Source organism: Cyprinodon variegatus, unplaced genomic scaffold (genome assembly GCF_000732505.1).
Source record: "Cyprinodon variegatus isolate N-32 unplaced genomic scaffold, C_variegatus-1.0 Scaffold1177, whole genome shotgun sequence".
NCBI classification, from domain to species: Eukaryota; Metazoa; Chordata; class Actinopteri; order Cyprinodontiformes; family Cyprinodontidae; genus Cyprinodon; species Cyprinodon variegatus.
This window is the reverse complement of record NW_015151630.1, coordinates 161,847-181,030: the sequence shown is the minus strand read 5'-3', so window position 1 is coordinate 181,030 and position 19,184 is coordinate 161,847. Positions and strand designations below refer to the sequence as shown.

General features: G+C 39.6%; 2 protein-coding genes across 6 annotated transcripts in view; both read right to left on the bottom strand.

The window, feature by feature from the left end:
* The window catches only part of slc10a7 (solute carrier family 10 member 7), a 16,653-nt gene extending 1,194 nt beyond the window's left edge, over positions 1–15,459 (bottom strand). Inside the window, exons 1-12 of one of the 5 annotated variants that reach the window (XM_015401057.1) lie at positions 15,204–15,459; positions 14,034–14,116; positions 13,805–13,941; positions 11,942–12,017; positions 11,802–11,840; positions 11,695–11,730; positions 9,247–9,330; positions 8,990–9,155; positions 3,635–3,686; positions 3,145–3,218; positions 2,813–2,958; positions 2,646–2,697 (exon numbers count right to left, since the gene is read on the bottom strand). In XM_015401057.1, coding sequence (XP_015256543.1) covers positions 2,677–2,697; positions 2,813–2,958; positions 3,145–3,218; positions 3,635–3,686; positions 8,990–9,155; positions 9,247–9,330; positions 11,695–11,730; positions 11,802–11,840; positions 11,942–12,017; positions 13,805–13,941; positions 14,034–14,116; positions 15,204–15,303 — 1,014 coding nt within the window. In that variant the 5' untranslated portion in view covers positions 15,304–15,459 and the 3' untranslated portion in view covers positions 2,646–2,676. Of the gene's footprint in view, positions 1–2,645; positions 2,698–2,812; positions 2,959–3,144; positions 3,219–3,634; positions 3,687–4,025; positions 4,145–8,989; positions 9,156–9,246; positions 9,331–11,694; positions 11,731–11,801; positions 11,841–11,904; positions 12,018–13,804; positions 13,942–14,033; positions 14,117–15,203 lie in introns of those variants that run through there. The other 4 variants (XM_015401056.1, XM_015401059.1, XM_015401060.1 and 1 more) reach the window with 4 other exon arrangements.
* A 704-nt stretch (positions 15,460–16,163) lies between these two features.
* LOC107101954 (tetratricopeptide repeat protein 29-like) overlaps positions 16,164–19,184 on the bottom strand; it is a 7,106-nt gene continuing 4,085 nt past the window's right edge. The window contains exons 7-9 of the mRNA XM_015401050.1: positions 18,079–18,202; positions 17,914–18,003; positions 16,164–16,797 (exon numbers count right to left, since the gene is read on the bottom strand). Of these exons, the coding sequence (XP_015256536.1) occupies positions 16,648–16,797; positions 17,914–18,003; positions 18,079–18,202 (364 nt within the window). The 3' untranslated portion in view covers positions 16,164–16,647. The remainder of the gene's footprint in view (positions 16,798–17,913; positions 18,004–18,078; positions 18,203–19,184) is intronic.

Genomic DNA, 19,184 nt, shown 5'->3' with positions numbered 1-19,184 from the left:
GTCATCGTAGGTCACTCTAAATGCAAAGCGCTCCCATACAGCAGACCAATAAAGTGCTGCTGGCGCGTCTTCCAACTCCTGTTCTTTCCCACTCTCCATACCCACACAATTCTCCACAACTGATTTTTTTCTGCTACACCTGGTTACGCTGCTTCGCTTCTTCTTCTTCTTGTTTACTACTGGCAGTTGGCTTTGGTCGCAGTACCGCCACCTTCTGTTCTGGAGTGTAAACGCTTCACCTAAGAGAAAAAGGAGCAGCGCATGAACCGAACGCAGCGAACCGAACCGAGACAGTCGAACTAAACGGTTTGGAAGGTTTTCATAACCCGTTCCATCCCTAAGGTATATATAATATTTTCAATTATCACTGCACTCATTTCCTGATATTTTGATAGTTATCGCATAACATCACCTGTCACTCTTGTGCTGGTAATGAATATAAAAGTGGGCATGTTTACCTTATTTAGTGGCTGGAATGATTGTTCAATATTTAGTCAATAACCAGCCTCCCAGACCCTTTGCTTTGGACCTGCCGTTACCCCTGGCAACCCCATGTCATTTTGTGTCCAAGTCTCGCTGTCTGTCAACATTTCACAATAAAAGCACAGGTGAAACTTAACATCATGGACTTATGCGACATTGTTTCTTATAAAAAACGTTTAAATCGCCTTGAGGAGACCATAGATTTTTGGAAAAGCCCCAAAACCTCTGAGAAAAATTGTCCACTTTGGTTAATCCAGAGCTGCGTCTGGATAAACGTCGGATTCAGCGGGACTTCCTTGTATCTATCCCAGTAGATAGCACCGATACTGGGTCGTGTGCAGCGACGGACCGGGCTCTGTGCTGGAGGATGAGGATGATTTAACAATCGTTCTAGACTCCACCTAAAGACCTCTTGAGAGCTTTCCTAATTTCTACCTGTTTTAATATTCTTTATCTCTGTTTTCCATTTTAGGTGTAAAAAGCTTCACCTACAACCAGTCCTGATTGGTTGCCGATTTCACAGAAAAGTTGAGCTCATTTCTACTTCAGGAATCACCGCTCCCCTGTCTCCATGCATTGCTGCTGTTTGACATCACCTCAGCTCTATCTAGTAGCACGAGGTGAGGGTGGAGCAGTGAACGCTCTCATCGCCTCGCCAGTCCCCACACGGTTTGAAGCTACAGGAATTCTAAGTGAATCCATCGCGGACACCGCATCCGGTCTGAACGCACCATAAAAGTTAGAAGATTTAAAAACAAGACATGATTGCATTTTATTTCCATAGTTTGATAAAAAAGAGAAAGAAGTGAAGCAGAGGTGCAAAGAGCGACGAGTGAAAATCCCACCACCAAACAGAGCAACACCTCAGCATTGCAATCAGAGTGAAGCTGCTGAAGGAAGGCAGCAGTGACCCCAGCAGGTGAAATCTGTGTTGCTACCAGCAGGGGGAGCTCCCACACCTTACAGCTTCAGGAATAAAGTGTTCAGGTATAACTTAGTGCCTCTAAGAAAAAAGAAAGAAGTCTTCTTTAAAAGTTTTTCTATTTTTGCTTAAATAGAAAATATATGTATTCCAGATCATATATTTATTATTATTATTATTATTTTTTTTTTTATCTCAGACAATGATAACCATCTAGTACTATATGTTTAATGATTCTACTTTTTAGGCCACCTTTGCTAAATGTTTCAGTCACTGTCCACATGTTTTGGGTTAAAGTAAACCCAGGCCTGATTACTGCCTCAAAGAACGGATTAATAAATTATTTTAACTGACATCTATCAGTCTAAAATGGGTTGCTAAGTGGTTTCTAAGACTTGGGAACTTTAGTGAACCGAAGTTTTATCCTTTATCAACAAAAGCAGAAAAAATAGAACAATGCAGACCGTTCCAGAAGTGTCTAGCCTACCAAACCAGGTAACACACCGACGACTCACCCAGGAGGTCAGAGAAGAACAAAGATCTACATCTAAAGCTCTGAAGGGATTGTTTTGTTTCTTTAATTAGTCACATTCTCCTTCTCTTAAATGGACATTTATTTGATGATCTGAAACATTTACCTGTATGTGTAAAAAAAAAAGAAAAAAAACACAAAGCAGAAGAAATCTATAGGGAAAAAAATACTTTTAGACCTCAGTGTAAAACCCACATTGGTCAAAAACCTAAATAAATAAATAAATTAACCCAAGAACAGGTTAAAACATATTCTTTAGTCTCCAGATACTTTTGCTTTTAATCATAAACTCTGATTTCTTTTTTTGTTACCGTTCCCTCTTTTTGTATTTTATTTTCTCATCACTGCGTTTTTGATGCTTTTGTTGCAAAAACACTGTAAATTGTTCTCACATGGTGACTAATTAAAGATTATTCTGTTTAAGCAGTTAAGCCTGAAAAAGTTAAGCATAATTTTAGTATCTAGATTGAAAATGTTGCGGTTTTAACAAACATCTTAGGCATTTTTTAGGCAGGTTAACAGCTGTAAGGTTATGCTTGGGAAAATGGCGCCATCTGCTGACTAACGGGAGTATAAGATGGCTGCCGGCCTGCTGAAGACACACAGGGAACAACAACAATCATCCGATAATTAAAATCAATCAGGAACAATTACGCTGAGAGGAAGTGAAAGGTAAAGATTAGCCGTTTGCCATCAGTCTCTACTCACTCAGCGCCTACAGAGGTGTTGGAATGCGGCCCTATCTCAACAACAGACTAGACTGTCAGAGAGGACAGAAGGTCAGGAGGTTAGTACTGGAACACTGCCACCATGGCCTGAACTCTCAGCTCCCATCAGCCTCCAGAGTGTCTGGGCTACACCGAGTGTTGGGTTACCTTCTGCCGGCTCGTCATCCAGCTGCGGATCGTCGGAACGAGGATGGAGCCCAGCAGGATCTGAGCCGGGTGGTAGATGAGCAGCGGGACCGAGATCAGAGACAGGTGCTCGTAGCCTTCGAAAACGATCTTCAGCATGGGAATGCCTGGAGGGAAAGAAAACACGTGTTGCTGTTGTACTGTTGGATTTTATAAAAAAATAAACCATATTACAACATATAAAACACACAAATCATCAGATAAGCAGGTTAAACTAGTTGAACTATTTCTCAGCAGGGCTATAAATAACCTGCAGGTGTTTAACAGACGTGAGTCTTGTTTGAAAGTCGTACCCAGAGTCAGAGACTTGTGAGTGGAGCAGAATATGATGGCGACCGTGTCGGCTGGACTGAATCCTGATCGCGACCTGAAGGGAAGCAGAGTTAAAGAAAAAGCTTAGAGCTCCTCGGCTCCCCCTGCTGGAGCAATGCAGTCATTAAAATAATGAAAAACTCTTCTTAAAACTTTTTAATATTTTCCTTCCAAGCAGTCAGTTTCCTGAAATGAAAACAGTTTGAAGTTCTCTGGTCTGGCCGTTTCTTTGTTATAATAAATACAGATTCTGGTTTAATCTTTTAATACTAATTATTAAAAAAAAAACTCTCCTAAAAGGCTGCAAAAAAGCTTCATGTAACCAAACATGTTTAATTACTTCCTAAAAAATAAATTAAACAATAAATAAAAGTATGCAAAGCGGATAAAATGAGAGTCCAGATGATTAATAATAATAGAACCTCAACCAGCTTTAGAGACGGTGCAGAAGAGAGGAAAGACGAGGCTGACCTGGTGGAAAAGGCGAACGTCAGCAGCATGAAGCTGACCTGGATGGAGAAAACTGCAGAGGACAATAAAAATACATTTTTCAGCTGCAGTTTTGGTTTCAGATAAACCACAGAGAAAATCTGGATTTTTGTTATTTTAAAGAAGAGAATCCCTATTTATAAAAAAGATGCCTTTGTTATAATTCTATTATAGACTAGACAGATACACAGAAACTACACTATTGTTTGCATTCCTGGGAAAGATATTTAAAAAGCCCAAAAATAAATTCATCAATCTAAAGCAGAAGCATGAATCCATGAAAAATAAACATTTTTTAAAGATCAAACCTTATGTGTAGAAAATAACTGTTCTACCTTGAACAACCACCTCCTTAAAGTCCTGGGTTCTCTCTTCCGCTCAGTCCACAGCGTTTATTTTCGCCTTCGGTCTGAGACGCCTTTAGAACAAGGCAGGTTTTCCATTTCGTTGTTGATTTGGTCGTGTGTTTCATACTGTATTTGGATCAATGTCCTGGAGAGACAACAGGTTTTCAGTTCCCTGCTGGAGTTTAAAGGTTTTAGTGATCGTGCCATGCAGCTCGATAAGGTTGCCAGAACCTTTAGAGGAAAAAAAAAAAAGAACAGGCCCAAAGCAACATGCAGCCTCTACTGCAATCAAGAGTTGAACTTAGGAAATTTTTCACAATCTGATTCTTTTTTTTCTCCATGCACAGCAGGGATGTTTGTTGCAGTGAAGCTCCACCTGATTAAGAAAGTATTATTGAACTGAACTGAATCACAGCCTCCTCCCACCGGAGCACATTGTTCTAGTTAAATCAGCCATGTTACTGTTTTTATGGTCGGACATAGAAGCCTTTTCTTCTTCAATGCATGTGTCCCGAACACACAATGGAGGGTCTGTGGCCTTAAGGGGCTTCATTCCTTCATTCCAGCTCATCCTTGACCTTTAGAGGTTTTCTCCTCTACTTTCCTTACCCTGCTACTTACAGCAGAGGTTAAATGTTCAACCATTGCTCTTAATGTATAAATAAAACGTATTAAGGATATTTTCTTCTAATTAATTCATGTAGAGCTGCACAGTAGATCTAATCCAATGAAAGAATTGCTTGAAATAATTCAGTTCTTTGTTAAGTTGATATATTTTAGGCGCCATGCATCAACATCTGCAGGTTAGTGTCTCATTAACGCAGCAGGGCAGACGTTCACTGCCCTCAGTGCCGACCACCTGATGCAGGACTTAGTGACCGAAGCTCTAAACCTCACAGAAGGTGGTGGGACATGGAACTGATGGAAGAGAATAACAGAGAGATGGTGGCTAAACATTAGCCAAAGCCTCTTTAGCAGAACAGCCATGGTGACAATTGATTAGACTCCCCCGTTTTCTTCACTTTCCAGGGCATTTTTAAATTTCTGGTGCCACTAAAGGTGTATTTGTCTGGACAAATACAATGATAATACAATGATCAGTTAATTTAAGAGCTTCTACATAGCCATTGTCCATGGTTTTGTAGTATTTAATAGAATCTGCAGTCACAGACCACAAAATCACCAAAAATTGGCAACTAAAACAACCAAGTTATGTAAAAAGTGACTGAGAGAACAATAACAGAAACAGGAGTGAGTTACGATCTTTATAAAAACACTGAATAAATACTGTTGGGTCAGAAAGTCTTTTTTCTTAATTGGCAAAAATGGTCTGGGCTAATGTTAGCTTAGCATAGCCTTTTCATTTTTATTTATTAGGACTTTGAAGATGAGAAATATAGGCGATAACAGTGGAGCATCTCTATAAGCAGGAGTCAGGTCATTTAGACCAAATATAAAAGGTGGAAATTAGATAAAACTAAATTATTTACAAAGAACATTTAAACATGTGGGGGACAGCTAATGTCCTAGCCTGACCAAGATGGCGGCGCGGGTACGTCGCGAGGCTCACGGTCTCTCCAGATTCTGCAAATTTGCGGCGATTTTCTTGCTCATTTCGGGTCTGTTCGTGTAGAACAGCTGTGCCCTTACATCGTACACCCGCTATGATCTTTTGGATATTGGTTTATGGATTTCTGACATGGAACCATTATTTATCCTGCATTTGCTGCTTTTGCAGTTCTGGTTAGACCTAAACTGCATTTCGTTGCCTTGTACCTGTACCTGTGTAATGACAATAATGTTTAATCTAATCTAATCTCATTGATTTGTCCTACATTTGCCTCTGGATCCCTCAGTTATCTTCAATTTGTTCCTCAGAGAAGCCGACTCATGTCCTCAACCACTAATGAATGAATTTCTGAAGACCAGTAAGATCTTTTCTACTGAGTCCTTAAAAGTCCTTAAAACATCAGTTTTCTCAACTTAGGAAAGTGGCTGTAAGGTGACGGTGAGGTCATTTGCAGTTTTAACATCTTTTATATGTTTTTCATCCGTTTGAGAGTTTGATTTGTTCTTTTGCATAAAGTTTGTTTCACCCTACTTGTTCCGTTTGTTGAGGGGATTTTTTTCCTCTCCCCTGTATTTGTTGTTTATGTTTGTAACAAAAATGATAAAAAAAAAAAAAAAGAAAATTATTACATATAACACATTTCCAGCTTGAACTGCCAGCATTGGTATAATACGGCCACATGAAGCATGACACAGCATGTTTTCATAAAAGCTTAGGAAAAAAACCAGCGTCCGCATATATGCACACAGCACACCTAGAGAAGCTGTAGTACCTATGCCGGGCCCCTTGGTGGTGCTGTGGCGCTGCTACAAAACTGTAGACACAAACACAGGGCAGCAAAGAGGATCATGGGGGTTAGGTGGGGGCGGAGCTATGACATCATTGCTTAAAAGAAAACAGGGATGCGGTTCCTCTGTGCAAATTGAAACGTAAAGCTGCCGTATTACGTTTCCAAAGTTGCCAATTTGAGACAAGGTTCCAAAAATTATTATAAAATAGGCTGTGTCTGAAAGTCCGTCCTAACCCCTAGAGACCCTCAATCACTATATAGAGCAAGGACTATATAGTGGACTAAGTTAACTGACTGTTTGGACTGATGAGCACAGCTTTTCGCTCCCCTTTGGTCATGTGACTCCGCCTCCCTGCATGGTGCCTGCGCCATCTTTGCTATTAGTCACTGCCACAACAAATTCCTCGAGGCTTTATGAACGGAGCCCTCACAAAGCAATCTTTGACTGCAGCTGAACCTCTGCCCTAACCCCTAAATCCCTCAATCACTATATAGAGGAGGGACTTTATAGTGAACTCAGTTAACTGACCGTTCAAACAGATGAACACTACTTTTTGCCTGTTGGTCATGATGCTTTGTGAGGAGAGATCTCTGTGCAAAGCATTCTGGGACATATGTGCTCATCTAGTGACCATGAATGTTCACTACTTTTCAAGGTGCATTTCCGGGAAATTTTGAGTCCACTACTTTTTTATCCACTAGACGTTCAGGCTACGGATTAGTGGACCGCGGATTAGCGGACCGCAGATTAGCGGACCGCGGATTAGCAAAACGCGGTCTGGATCTGAACCAACCTGCTGTTTCATCTAGACCCAATCTGATTTAAAACATTTATGAACTGCCTGTTGTCCGACGAGGGTGTCTAATTGCACTTGCGCCGCTTCTCCTGCTAATACTGTAAAGCCCTCCGGAGCGTCCGGCACCAAGCTGCATGTGATACTAATTAGCCAATGAGCTGTCTGGGTCGCTGCTGAGTTTTAGACAAAAAAAAAAAAAATAAATAATGTGTCAGGAAATTGTCTATATACCAAACTGAAAGATTGCTGTTCTCTACTTCCAAATCAATTTAAGATTTTAAAATGAAAAAACTTTCTATTTTTTATAGTTTTTATTTAAAAATTCAATGTGTAACATGGATGCATAAACACCTGATTTATTTCCTTTCATTTATTTCAGTGTTAAATGCTGCTTAATGCAACGGATTATAATCAAAAATGTCTCCGGACCTTTACTGAATGTTGATTTTCTTTAATCGGACCCTGCTGGTTTTTATTTAGTTCCCCCTGCACTGTACAGTGTCCTATATATAGGTCAGGGCGGACATTCGGACAAAGCCAAGGTCTCCCTAAAACAGAAGGTAATTCAGGAAGCGTCGCCTAAACAACAAAGCAGATTTGCAGAAACACCTAACCTTATTACCCCATTTACACTACCCTTGAAAAACCGTGCTGAGACCGGTCCGAGCTCAGTAACTGAGATAACTTATCGTGTGTAAATGGAAAGCAAACTGAACTGAACCGAGCTAGACACAACCGAACCGCGCTAACTGCAGACCAGTTCCAGAGGTGGGCTTGGCTCGGTTCTCTGATAACAAGAGCACATGAGCAGAACGCGTCATCTCCGTCTGGCTGCACATCCCGATTCACACTCCATTCCAGTAGTTGGCGGTAATGCCCCTCCGGAAGTTGCTTGCCAACCAACACAAAATAGAAGAAGAACAACTATAAACAACAATCGAAATCTTCTCCACGCAACATTTTAAATAATAACACTGAAATAATAATCAAGCATAACTTTCCGAATGTGACGGGCGCCGCCATTTTGATTTGCTTGATTCCCTCTTTCTTCCGTCTTCTTCTTCTTCTTCTTGTGTTTCATGGCGGTTGGCAAACAACTTTTGGTGCATTACAGCCACCAACTGGCAGTAATACCGCAGATCGTCACTAGGAGTCGAGGAACTAAGATAGCGTGATGTGTAAACGGTCGTCAGACCCGCGCTCGGCCTGGTTAAATGATCCGAGCTCGGACCGGTCTCGGCATGGATCGGTTTTTCAAGGGTAGCGTAAATGGGGTAAATGTTTGTGTGGATAATCATATGATGCACACTGGAGAGAAGAAAACAAGGATGGTCTAATTATTTCTTCCATGACTGGATTCAATAAAATTACAACCAGATAATTTCCTAATTTGGTGCAGTCTTAATTTCCTGGATTATTCACTCAAACATTTTCTTCACCTGAATCTAGCAGTCCCATTTATTTCCCATTTGGAAGAGCGGCTCTGTGTCCCGCCATTATTATAGCCGATGTCAAGTACCTAAAGATTCAGAGTAAATCTTTAAAAAATACTTTGATTTAACAAGAATCATTAGATTTAAATATTCAAGGTGATAATGATGATTTTACAAAAATGTATTCATGTCTGATTGTTTTCCCCACAGATGCAGAAAGGTTGATTTTTTTTGAAAGATTTGGATTTTTTAAATGAGATCATGCTGCTGCGATGAAAGATGAATTGATTTTAAAGCTTTTTAAAATCATATTTAACAGGGCTGTCATCATTAGAGGAAGACATCACGTCAAAAGGAGCCGTTAATTTCAAGGCGCAATCAGCAGCTTCTGAATACTGACTGATGAGGACGACCAGCAGCAGGCTGGTGGGGTCCAGCTCGATGTTGGGGTTGCTGAAGGTGTCGCAGAACGTGGTGTAGATGATCATGAGGAGGACGGCGCTGCTGATGGCGCCAAACGGAGGCTTTCTTCGGTCCAGGAACTCCCTGAGGAAACCGCGACACACCTGTGTGTAGAGACGAAGACGTTAGCGAGAACAAACAGCCCACTGGGGGGGTGTGGAGAAGAGAGGAGGGTGGCGTCAAACGTCTTCCTACCTGACCCAGGATCAGGGGGACCACAACCGTCATGAAGAGCTGAGAGAAGATGGAGGTGAAGGGAACGGAGGAGGAAGATCCAAGCTGCAGGAGGAGAGGATGGCAAGCTGAGATTTATCCGGAAGGGAAAGAAGAGCTTAGACAAGGAGGTAATATCTAGTTTTAAAACTCTAGCTGCTCCTTCATCGACAGATTTAATCATAATGTCGGTAGAAAAAGCGCTGGGAATGACCTCATGGATCATTATGATCCACAAACACGACCAGCGCTCCAGAAAACTGGAGGATTGTTTGGTTTTATAATGGATGGGATGTAAAGCTGTTATCAACTAAAAGATCTGCAAGTTAGTTGAATTTATTTAAAAGTTAAAGCTGATGAGCAGCTCCTTAAGCTCCTTCTACATTAACAAGGATCAGGTTCTGGTTTGCAAACCTTGTTCTTTGCGATGAAGTCTAAGAGCAACAATGCCTCCTACCTCCATCTTAAACTGACAGAGATCCGTGGGATCACCTTTAGGGGTGACCTACCACCGTATGAGACGGGGAGGTTTCAAAAGGCAGGGGAGATAAAACCATCCTGTCAGGATGATGAACAGACTCCAGCCAATAAAGTCTGACTAACGATAGCGAACAAACAGGACGCTCTAATAAGGTGTAAAGATATGAAACCTAGAAAAATGGCAGGTGATTAGGGCCCTATAATTTCTGCGATAACGGAATCGCGGAATTGGAAAATTAATGCGGAATTTAGTGCTATTTCTACATTTGAAATGAAATTCTGTTTTTGTGTGGGAGAAGAACGTACGTCAGGGGGAAATGCACACCGGGGGACGCAAATCTGGGCGACACAACCCCTCCCTCGACGTCATTTCAGCTCATTCTCCCCCATCGAAAGCATTGAAAAAATGCCGAGGCGGCTCTCAACAGCTCCGCTTTCGGCGAAAAAGTTGAGAAACACGACGCTAAGCCCTGAGTACAGAGCCGAGCAGTTCCCTCGTGACTTTTACGTGTCAGGTGAACTGTTGTTTTGCAAGTTTTGTCAACATTCCATTGATTGGAAGCGCAAAAACACAAACATAAAACGGAAAAAACTGAACTTTCAAAAATTAAAACGGAAAAAAAGGGAATTTGGGAAAAAATAAAAGGAATTTTATAGGGCCCTAGGTGATGAATGCTGAATTAAAGGTGAAACAAAGATTTAAATTGTCTGATTTAGAAAAAAAAGATATTTTGGCTTAAAATGATTTTGTTTTGAAAATTTGGAAAAATACTTTTTCTTTAAATCTAAAATATTTATTTGAGACAGAATTAAAGTTCAGTTAATACATGCAAATGTTATTTTATATTGAGTTTTGTATTATTTCTGTTTTCTTTTAGACCGCGATCGCATCCATTGCCTCCATGCCTCACTTCTTAAATAAATCTGTGTGCAGAGTTCCTCCTGACTGCTTAAGATACCTGAACCTAACCTTGGGTTTACAGTAATACTGGCTCTTTTTCTTCTAAAAAAGGTTAATACATATTTTAACTAGTTTTAGTTTTTCTTTTATTTTATAAAGGCACCTCGAGAAAACATTTGCTGTGAATAGAAGCAAACTAAATGGGATAATGCATCTTATAAAATCTTAATAATTCAATTTATTACACAGGCAAATCTGTTCAGTTCCAGTCAAGCCCATTGCTCTGATAGGCAAAAAATAAATTTATTTTTATTAAGAAAATTCTTTATATTTGTTTTTCGTTCCCTCCCCCATAAAATCTGTATCTAGGGACGTCCTGATCTAATGTCAGAAATTGGTCCAATATCAGTCGAGGTACAAAAACTGGACTATTTTAACCTGCATCTAAAAGAAAGCTGACAGAAAAACTCTGCAACCAACAGGTTAATAAATGATGGATAAGTTGTTCTTATATGTTGTTGAAGTATTGTTGTTGACATTTGTTTTCGGTTTTGAATAAGATCACTTGATCAAGTCTTTTTGGATATTCAATGCTACAGAAAGAATGACAAAAGGTGTATGATTAATGTTAATATCCCATCCTGTGAATATCAATCAATACTTAAAGCCCTAATATTGTTGTTGTATCACAAATGAACAAGTTGCATCGGGATACCCCTAGATTTATCCAAATATTGAAATCAAATAATGAAAAAAGGCTGATTTTCCTTGAGTTATCGCAGATCCAAAACTTTGCAAATTAAACAAATTATTAACTTGTTTAGTCTGAGCTGGATAAAAATCGACGGAAAATTGTTAATTATTTTCAGCAGCAAGAGCTGGATTTAAGAACTTCCTGGGTTTAATGAAATTAACAATAAATGCAAAGGATAAACGCTGTGATTTAAAAAAAAGATTTACCACTTTAAAATCATAATTTGCCTGCAATAAATAAAGTCTCCATCAGCTGTGTACACAGAGCCAGAACACCTTCTTCCTGTGTGACTTACAAAGAGCAGCAGCAGCAGCGGGGTCACCACGATCCCCTGCAGCAAAGAACAGAAACCGTTAAACCTTATCTGCTGCCGGCCCCACCCACAGCCCATCCTTTCCTCACCAGGAAGCTCCCGAACGCAGAGTTGAAGATGGCAGCGGCCTGGAGACACAGAGAGCAATCGGTCAGCAGAGGGGAGGCGGGGGGAAGCGACAGGCAGACTCACCCAGCGCTCATCTCTGGGGTCAAACCGTGAGGGTCACCTCGTTGCCTCCGACGGCTTTGGTGAGAATAACGGCGGACGACACCGGAGGGGGCATGCAGCTCACCGTCTGTAACCTAGGCAACAACGGAAAGACGAGGAGGGTGAACTGAGGAACAGGAAGAGGAACAAAGAAGATCATCTGCTAAAGAGCTGAAGGTTCTCAGGATGATGCTGGTGAAAATGGAGACTGTTAGGTCCTCCTAATGAAAGCTGCATTCAGGTGCTGAAACTCGGAAGTAGAAAACAACCAGACTTCTACTGTTGTTAACTTAAAAGATGCATCTTATTCCTTATTTTTCCTTATTGAAAAAAAAATAAAAAATTAAGATTAATAAGTTTGCCATATATATATATATATATTCCATGGCTCTGAGCGACATCAGTTCATTCTTTTGTTCTTGGATGTGTACATTTAACTGATAAACTAGCTGACTGTGTAAAACCACTGGCTGCAAACACTTAACGCGTTATATTTTTATTGCTAGTTGACAAGCAAGTCACCTCAGAAAGGGGATAATTAAAGGAATAGTACACCCAAAACATGATTAGCCTTCATTTTCTACTCACCCCCATGCTGAACAACACTCTGGAGTACTTTTTTGATATCTCAAATGCATCTGGAGATCTGGGAGGCTTCTTGCTGTCTGCTGACATTCAAATAATGGAGGTCTATGGCGCCCGAGGCAGAAAGGTCCATAAAAGTCCACAAAAAACGTGTCAATATTCCTCCATACTGCTCGTCCAATGTATTCCAAGTGTCCTGAGTGGGTAGCATCCAGAATTTACTCGAAACGAAGTCATTTAGAATGTTTTTAGAGCATAAACAGTAGTGTATAGGATTTCCTGAAAGCGCGCGCCCGCACGTTCACGACTCTACGGAAACCGCGGCAGACCAAACCAGATGAAAGTGCGCATTCAGCTTCTGCTCTGCCGATAATGCAAGCGTAGAAGAAGAAATGTGCTGTTTACCTGTGCAAAGAAAGAAACAACGAAAGAAAAATGTCTGAGGACTTCAGTGTTGAGGAAGAGCATGAGTTCTTTGCCGAGCTGAATGCGCTGGTTTGGTCTGCCGGCTTCCGTAGCGTCGTGAACGCGCATGTGCGCGCTTTTAGGAAATCCTATACACTACTGTTTATGCTCTAAAAACATTCTAAATGACTTCGTTTCGAGTAAATTCTGGACGCTACCCACTCAGGACACTTGGAATACATTGGACGAGCAGTATGGAGGAATATTGACACGTTTTTGTGGACTTTTATGGACCTTTCTGCCTCGGGCGCCATAGACCTCCATTATTTGAATGTCAGCAGACAGCAAGAAGCCTCCCAGATCTCCAGATGCATTTGAGATATCAAAAAAGTACTCCAGAGTGTTGTTCGGCATGGGGGTGAGTAGAAAATGAAGGCTAATCATGTTTTGGGTGTACTATTCCTTTAAAGCCTCGGTGTAACGGCTCAAAGCTCCGAACAAAACTCAACATAGCAGCTAAGGGAAGAATGAATTTCATGTTCAGAGTTGTTCTCAATCCAATCTAAATTAGCCCAAAGGTTTCTGTGGATCTGTTTTATCATCTATTTAGTAATCTCTGAAGAAGATGGTGGAAAAACAAGAAATCCATCTTAAAACTGCAGCATCAGACTGACCGTTTCACCACTGAGGCCCCAAAGAAAACCCACTGAGCTTCAACCTAAACGTGATCCTCAAGGTTTGGCCCTCACCTCTACATTCTGGCTCCTAAAACAACAACCCAACACACAGAGGGCCCACTGTAAGGACCGTTACTGTGGCTCTTTGTGTGGGATCCTCAGGTACAGTCAGGCTCAGAGCCCAACAGGGAGCAGCATTCACAAACACACTGTACCCTTTGAGCAGCCACTGGTCGATGGCGGTCAGCGCCAGGAACTGGAGCAGCAGCCAGATGGCCAGAGGGAAGAAGACCAGCGTGAAGGACTGGACGAAGAGGTGGAGGCGGACATGAAGCAGCGCGCTCCTCAGCTCCTAACGCAGACACGCAGAGAGAGAGAAAGAGAGTTAGACATGGGGGGGGAGGCGTCTGAGCCGCACCTGAAGGCATCACCGCTGGTTCTCACCTCTGTTTTCAGAGACAGGCCGCTGTTGAAGAAGATGAGGGAAACGGCAAAGTACGCAATCGTTATCTCTGGCTTTAATGGACCTGAAAGGAAGAAAAACATTGACTAGTTCATACTAGTAAGGATATAAGTAACCTCTGATCAACCTGAACTATAAGGCTAAAATAGGCCCTTAGATTAACATAAAATAAGATTATATATGAGCTACTTTGTAAAAAGCATTACAATGCATATTTTTCCCTCTTAAAACCTGAACAACAATGTCAGATAACTGGTTAAGTATAGAGAGTTGGTCCTCATAGATGCAGCTCAGTTGATCCTACATCCCGGACTATAATCTGTTTTCACACAAACCATTTTAGATGGAGCGCTTTAATAAACCCAGCAGACATAGAGCTGATTTTCATCTCTTTAACAATCTGTAGACTTTTAGAGTCATTATTGCTAAAAAGCTTTCCAAAGATGGGCACAATTTACTGTTTTATGTGGATTTTATTTAAAGGAATCAGCAAAAATTAATTAATTTAATTTATTTATTTATAGAAAAAAACGAAAAACTATTTTTAATATTTCTTTGTTGTTATAATAAGGCTCCTTTATCATTTATCTGAGCAAAATATTTTCAACTTGTAAATGATATAATACTTTTGATTGTACATGCTAATTAATGTATAATAAAAATCTCAAATAATGTTTTTTATTATTAATTAATCTTTATGAGATTGCGACAGGCATCAATGGTTGGAAAGTGTGAACATAAATACTTTATTAGATCGAAATCAGGATTTTCGATGAGCACCTGAAGGCAACACAGCAGCAGGTTATTTTATCTACAGGTGAAGCTAAAATACAGATTAGGATCCTTATCAGGCTGTTTTATTGTTGCTGAGATAATCTATGTGGCACAATAAATAAATAAAACAAACTCTCTTCAGATTAACTTTCAGTACCTTTGGAGGATTTTCTATTTTAAAGCCAGTAGTTGTTTTTTTTCAGGTGTGTTGACACTCCTGCTGAATGCAACGTGTCACTATGATCCTAGATACGAGGAAACAACTCCGAGTTAATTAATTTTACATTCAGCTCTTCGTTCTTTCAAAGTTATTAATATCTAAAGTTAAAAACTGCAGACTTATCCCAAAGTTCTAATGTCTGAACTCGGAGCCTCACCTCCTTTAACACCGACACTGGGCTGCAGTTTGGCCGACAGGATGACCAGCACTATCCCGATGATGAACCACTCTTTCCGCAGCCTCGCCAGGAGGCCCATGTTTCAGCCTCCGCTCCGGCCACCCCGCCGGCCCTCCTCTCGCTGCAGCCGGGCTCTGGTTTCTATAACCTGCCGCTGCTTTTTTTTTCCTTCGGGGAGTTCTGGTCTGAAAACAGCAGCGTAGCGAGAGGATCCTCTTCCGGTCACGTGGGCCGCGGCGGGACCGTAACGACCAAAGTAAAGGCGAAGGTAGGCAGGTTACCGTAGTAGATGTAAAACACACGCTCAAAACAGTGACAAACATCAAAAAATAAAAAGGTACTTTTAAATTGACTTAAAGAACTAATGACTAACTTTGTCATGATATAAATGGCTCATTGGTCAAATTAAACGAAAATAATAGCCTATTTGTCATTCAGTTCTTTTTTTTAACCTTTATTTGAAATCAAATTTTGTTTTAATTAAAGTTGAGACACCAGTTAACAAAAAAACAATCACAGTATAGTTTTAATAATATAAATTACGTAAACGTGTTTACTATAAATATTTCTAATAACAGATTACTGTATTATTTATTGGGCAAAATTAATGAAAATAAAATAAACAATAAAAAAAGCAATTAAATGAAAGGATTTTGTTGCAACATAATCTAAGAATATATTTTCATTTGACTTATAAGAGCAGAAAAAAGAAAAATCAATTAATATTAATATTTGTTAAAATGTATGTAAAATAAAATGATTCTATAAATCTAAATAGGATCATGAAGTGAAATTAAAATAAACTTTTTTTTCATTCATGGTTTATAATGCTAATATATGATTTATAAAACAGATATAACTGGATAATTATAGAATACAGTAACAGCCTTAACAATCAAACCAACAAAAAATAAAATCCAGAGTAATTTCTACATTATTACAATGAAAAAGGAGATTGAAATCTAAACAGAAAGAAAGCCATATAAAGACAATATTTTGAACTAGATCACATCGATTTAAACAAAACATTGTCATCACAAACACTACAGAATAAACATTTATTTATAATGCTGTTTTATTCACATATGGCACATATTAGTTGACAGAAAATATTAAAAGCCTTTTGGATCTAAAAACTATTATAAAGCTCTGATTCAATGTAAATCTATTAGAACTGCAGAAACTGAAAATGTGTTGATATATGAAATTGTGTTGCATAAATAACTTCAGACAATTAATCTGCTGATAAATGCAAAATAGCTTTAAATCCTTTTTCGATGCGCATGCAATAAAAATATTGGCATTTAAATTACCATGAGTTGGACAAGATCAGAGGAAAGAAGCAATGAAAAGTAGATTTTCCTGCTTTGTCTTCATCCAAGAAACCAACTGCTGAACTTTCCCACATAAAGGCAGCAGGACTTTAATCCACCAAGTCTGGAAACAAGTCCTTGAATCCTCTGGTCTCCTTAGATTTCACCAGCCGCGTCACAGATGCCTGGCTGGAGGGCGATTGCAGCTCAGCGCTATTTTTTTTCATATAAATGTTTGCACAGGCTTGACCGATTAAGTCCTGAAAGGGACGACAGAAACAAAAACTTTTAAGTCCTGAATGAGAAAAAAAATATCTGTACCCTGTTTTGACTTCCTGGTGATCAGAATATAAAGCACATCTGCTTCCTGTTTGAACTGGAAGCTAAAACACCTAAAATCTTTCCTCATAGCTACATGAAACCCTTTACAGCACCCTCTTTGTATTTAACCACAAACTCACAGACAATTCAGAGTTTTCCTGTTGCTTGTTAAGCATCCAAGGCTTCAAATATCAAGCTTTAATTCCCCTGACTATAATTCAGTCTCATCTTTAGTTTTAACAAATCAAATGTGAAAATCTGTGTGGGTGTTTGGCTTCAGAAAAAACCTAAATCCAGCATGTGGGAGTGCCTTATTTTTTTTTTTCATGTGAAATCTTTGTGTAAACTTAAAAGTCTACAAGGGCGCGCTCTCCACAGATAAATGGAGCTTGTGGACGGGCGCCAACATCACCACGCCCGCCTTTCACCAAACACCTGAAATCACTCAGTCGTCATATTGAACTGCCACCATTACTAACAAATTGTGCCTAAAGAAAAGAGGTCTAAACCTTAACGTTTAAACACACAAGTCAGATTCGTGTTTATACCCTTGCAAGATAAAAAAAAAAAAAAAAAAAACACTATGAAAATGGATCCAAATGAGCTTTATTTTTGTTTTTTTTTACTAGAAATGATGTTAGAAATGAAGTTTAGAATCCCTTCAAAGCCTGGTTTAAACAAACCTGATTAGGATATTAAGGTCTAGAAGAGAAACACCTGATGTGTGTTGGGTTTTAAGATCTTTGAGCCTACTTCATGTTGTCAGACAGGTTCTGATCAAATGTCTTGATTCTAAAGTAAATATGGTCGTCTATTATCAGGCTCGTACATTTAAACACATTTCTAATTGGATAGTTTGGATAGTTTCTTCATCTTAGTAAATAAAATCTTTGTGATTCTGCTGTTTTTATTATTTTTGTCTGATATCAAAACTTTTCTGGGGATAAAACGTAAAAAAAACGGATCTATGGAGGAAAAAAACTGGATCTCTCATGAGATCAGCTCACAGATTAAACAAACAGCTGCCATTAGGCGGGAGGTTAAAGAAGACTCACCTTTGCTTTCTGCACTAGAGGTTTGTCTCCTGTGTTAACTGCAGCTTTGTAACCCTGGTGGAAGAATTCAACCCCCTTCGTAAGCTGATCCTGCAGAAGGAGAACGATGAAATCCTTTTTTAACAAAAGGTAGATCAGTAATCTGTGTGCTAGTTATATGTGTACCATTTTGCTGTAGAGGGTGCCCTGAGTCAGACAGATGTCTGCCAGCTCCCCCTGCAGTCCGTTGCTTCTGCAGATATCTGCTGCCTTCTCCAAAATTTCAAGAGTCTCCTCTATGTTTCCTTCGCTGTCACAAAGATAAAAAAGATGCAGAACTGTTTATCAGCAGGGCAAAATCCTACCCAACATGGCACCCTGGGCAACAGTTCACCTACCTTGGCTAAATACAAGCACTTACAAAAAAATCGTATTTTCCAGACTGTAGAGCGCACCTCACTATAAGCTGCTGATATCTACTGAACTGTCTCCCACTAGAGGTGGGAGATACTGGGAATTCTCAATCGATGCGATATCAAGTAAATACAGTCTCAGTGTCGCCGATGTTGATACCGATACTTTTTACATTAAACTTGATTTATCATGGAACTGTTGACCTTTCAGTGTTTCTGTGATTTTTATTTTATTATTACCACTGAATATAAATATTACCCATAATGTAATGCTAATAGTGTCTTTTTCCGAATCCACGTCTTATATCATATCTTTCAATCCTTATGTAATTTTGTATGTATTGTGTGCACTTGCCTGTTGCTTTTAGTTCCACATTATGGGATAAATAAAAGATTAGCTTAATGTTACACCACTTAAATAACATGTTTTAATGGGATAAATGTACTGAGTTCTTTCAAGGTCTTAATAACACTTTCTGAGTGGGCTACAGTAACATATGACATTTAGTATCTACTTTGAAAGTTAAAGGTATAGTGGAGAATGTTCTTTTTCGGGGTGGATCATCACAATAATGGTAATTATACTTGTGGTGAGTCTGACATAGTGGAAAAATAGCAAATCTTCATTTGGAAAGTAAGCTTGTATGAGTGATGCAAAGAGCAACTTTTAAACAGAGTGTGCAGAAGAAATGGGCTTATGTATGCTCTCACATGCGTTTAATAGGTTTTCCCTCTTGGGAGCGGAGACATGGCTATGCATGTGATGGTGATTCCTGTTAATGTGGCGCCCCCATGTGGTCAACAGGCTCACCATTTTGTAGGATGTAGATATTATATATCTAGACTGCTGAATTTTGTGTAAAATGGGTTATTTTATAT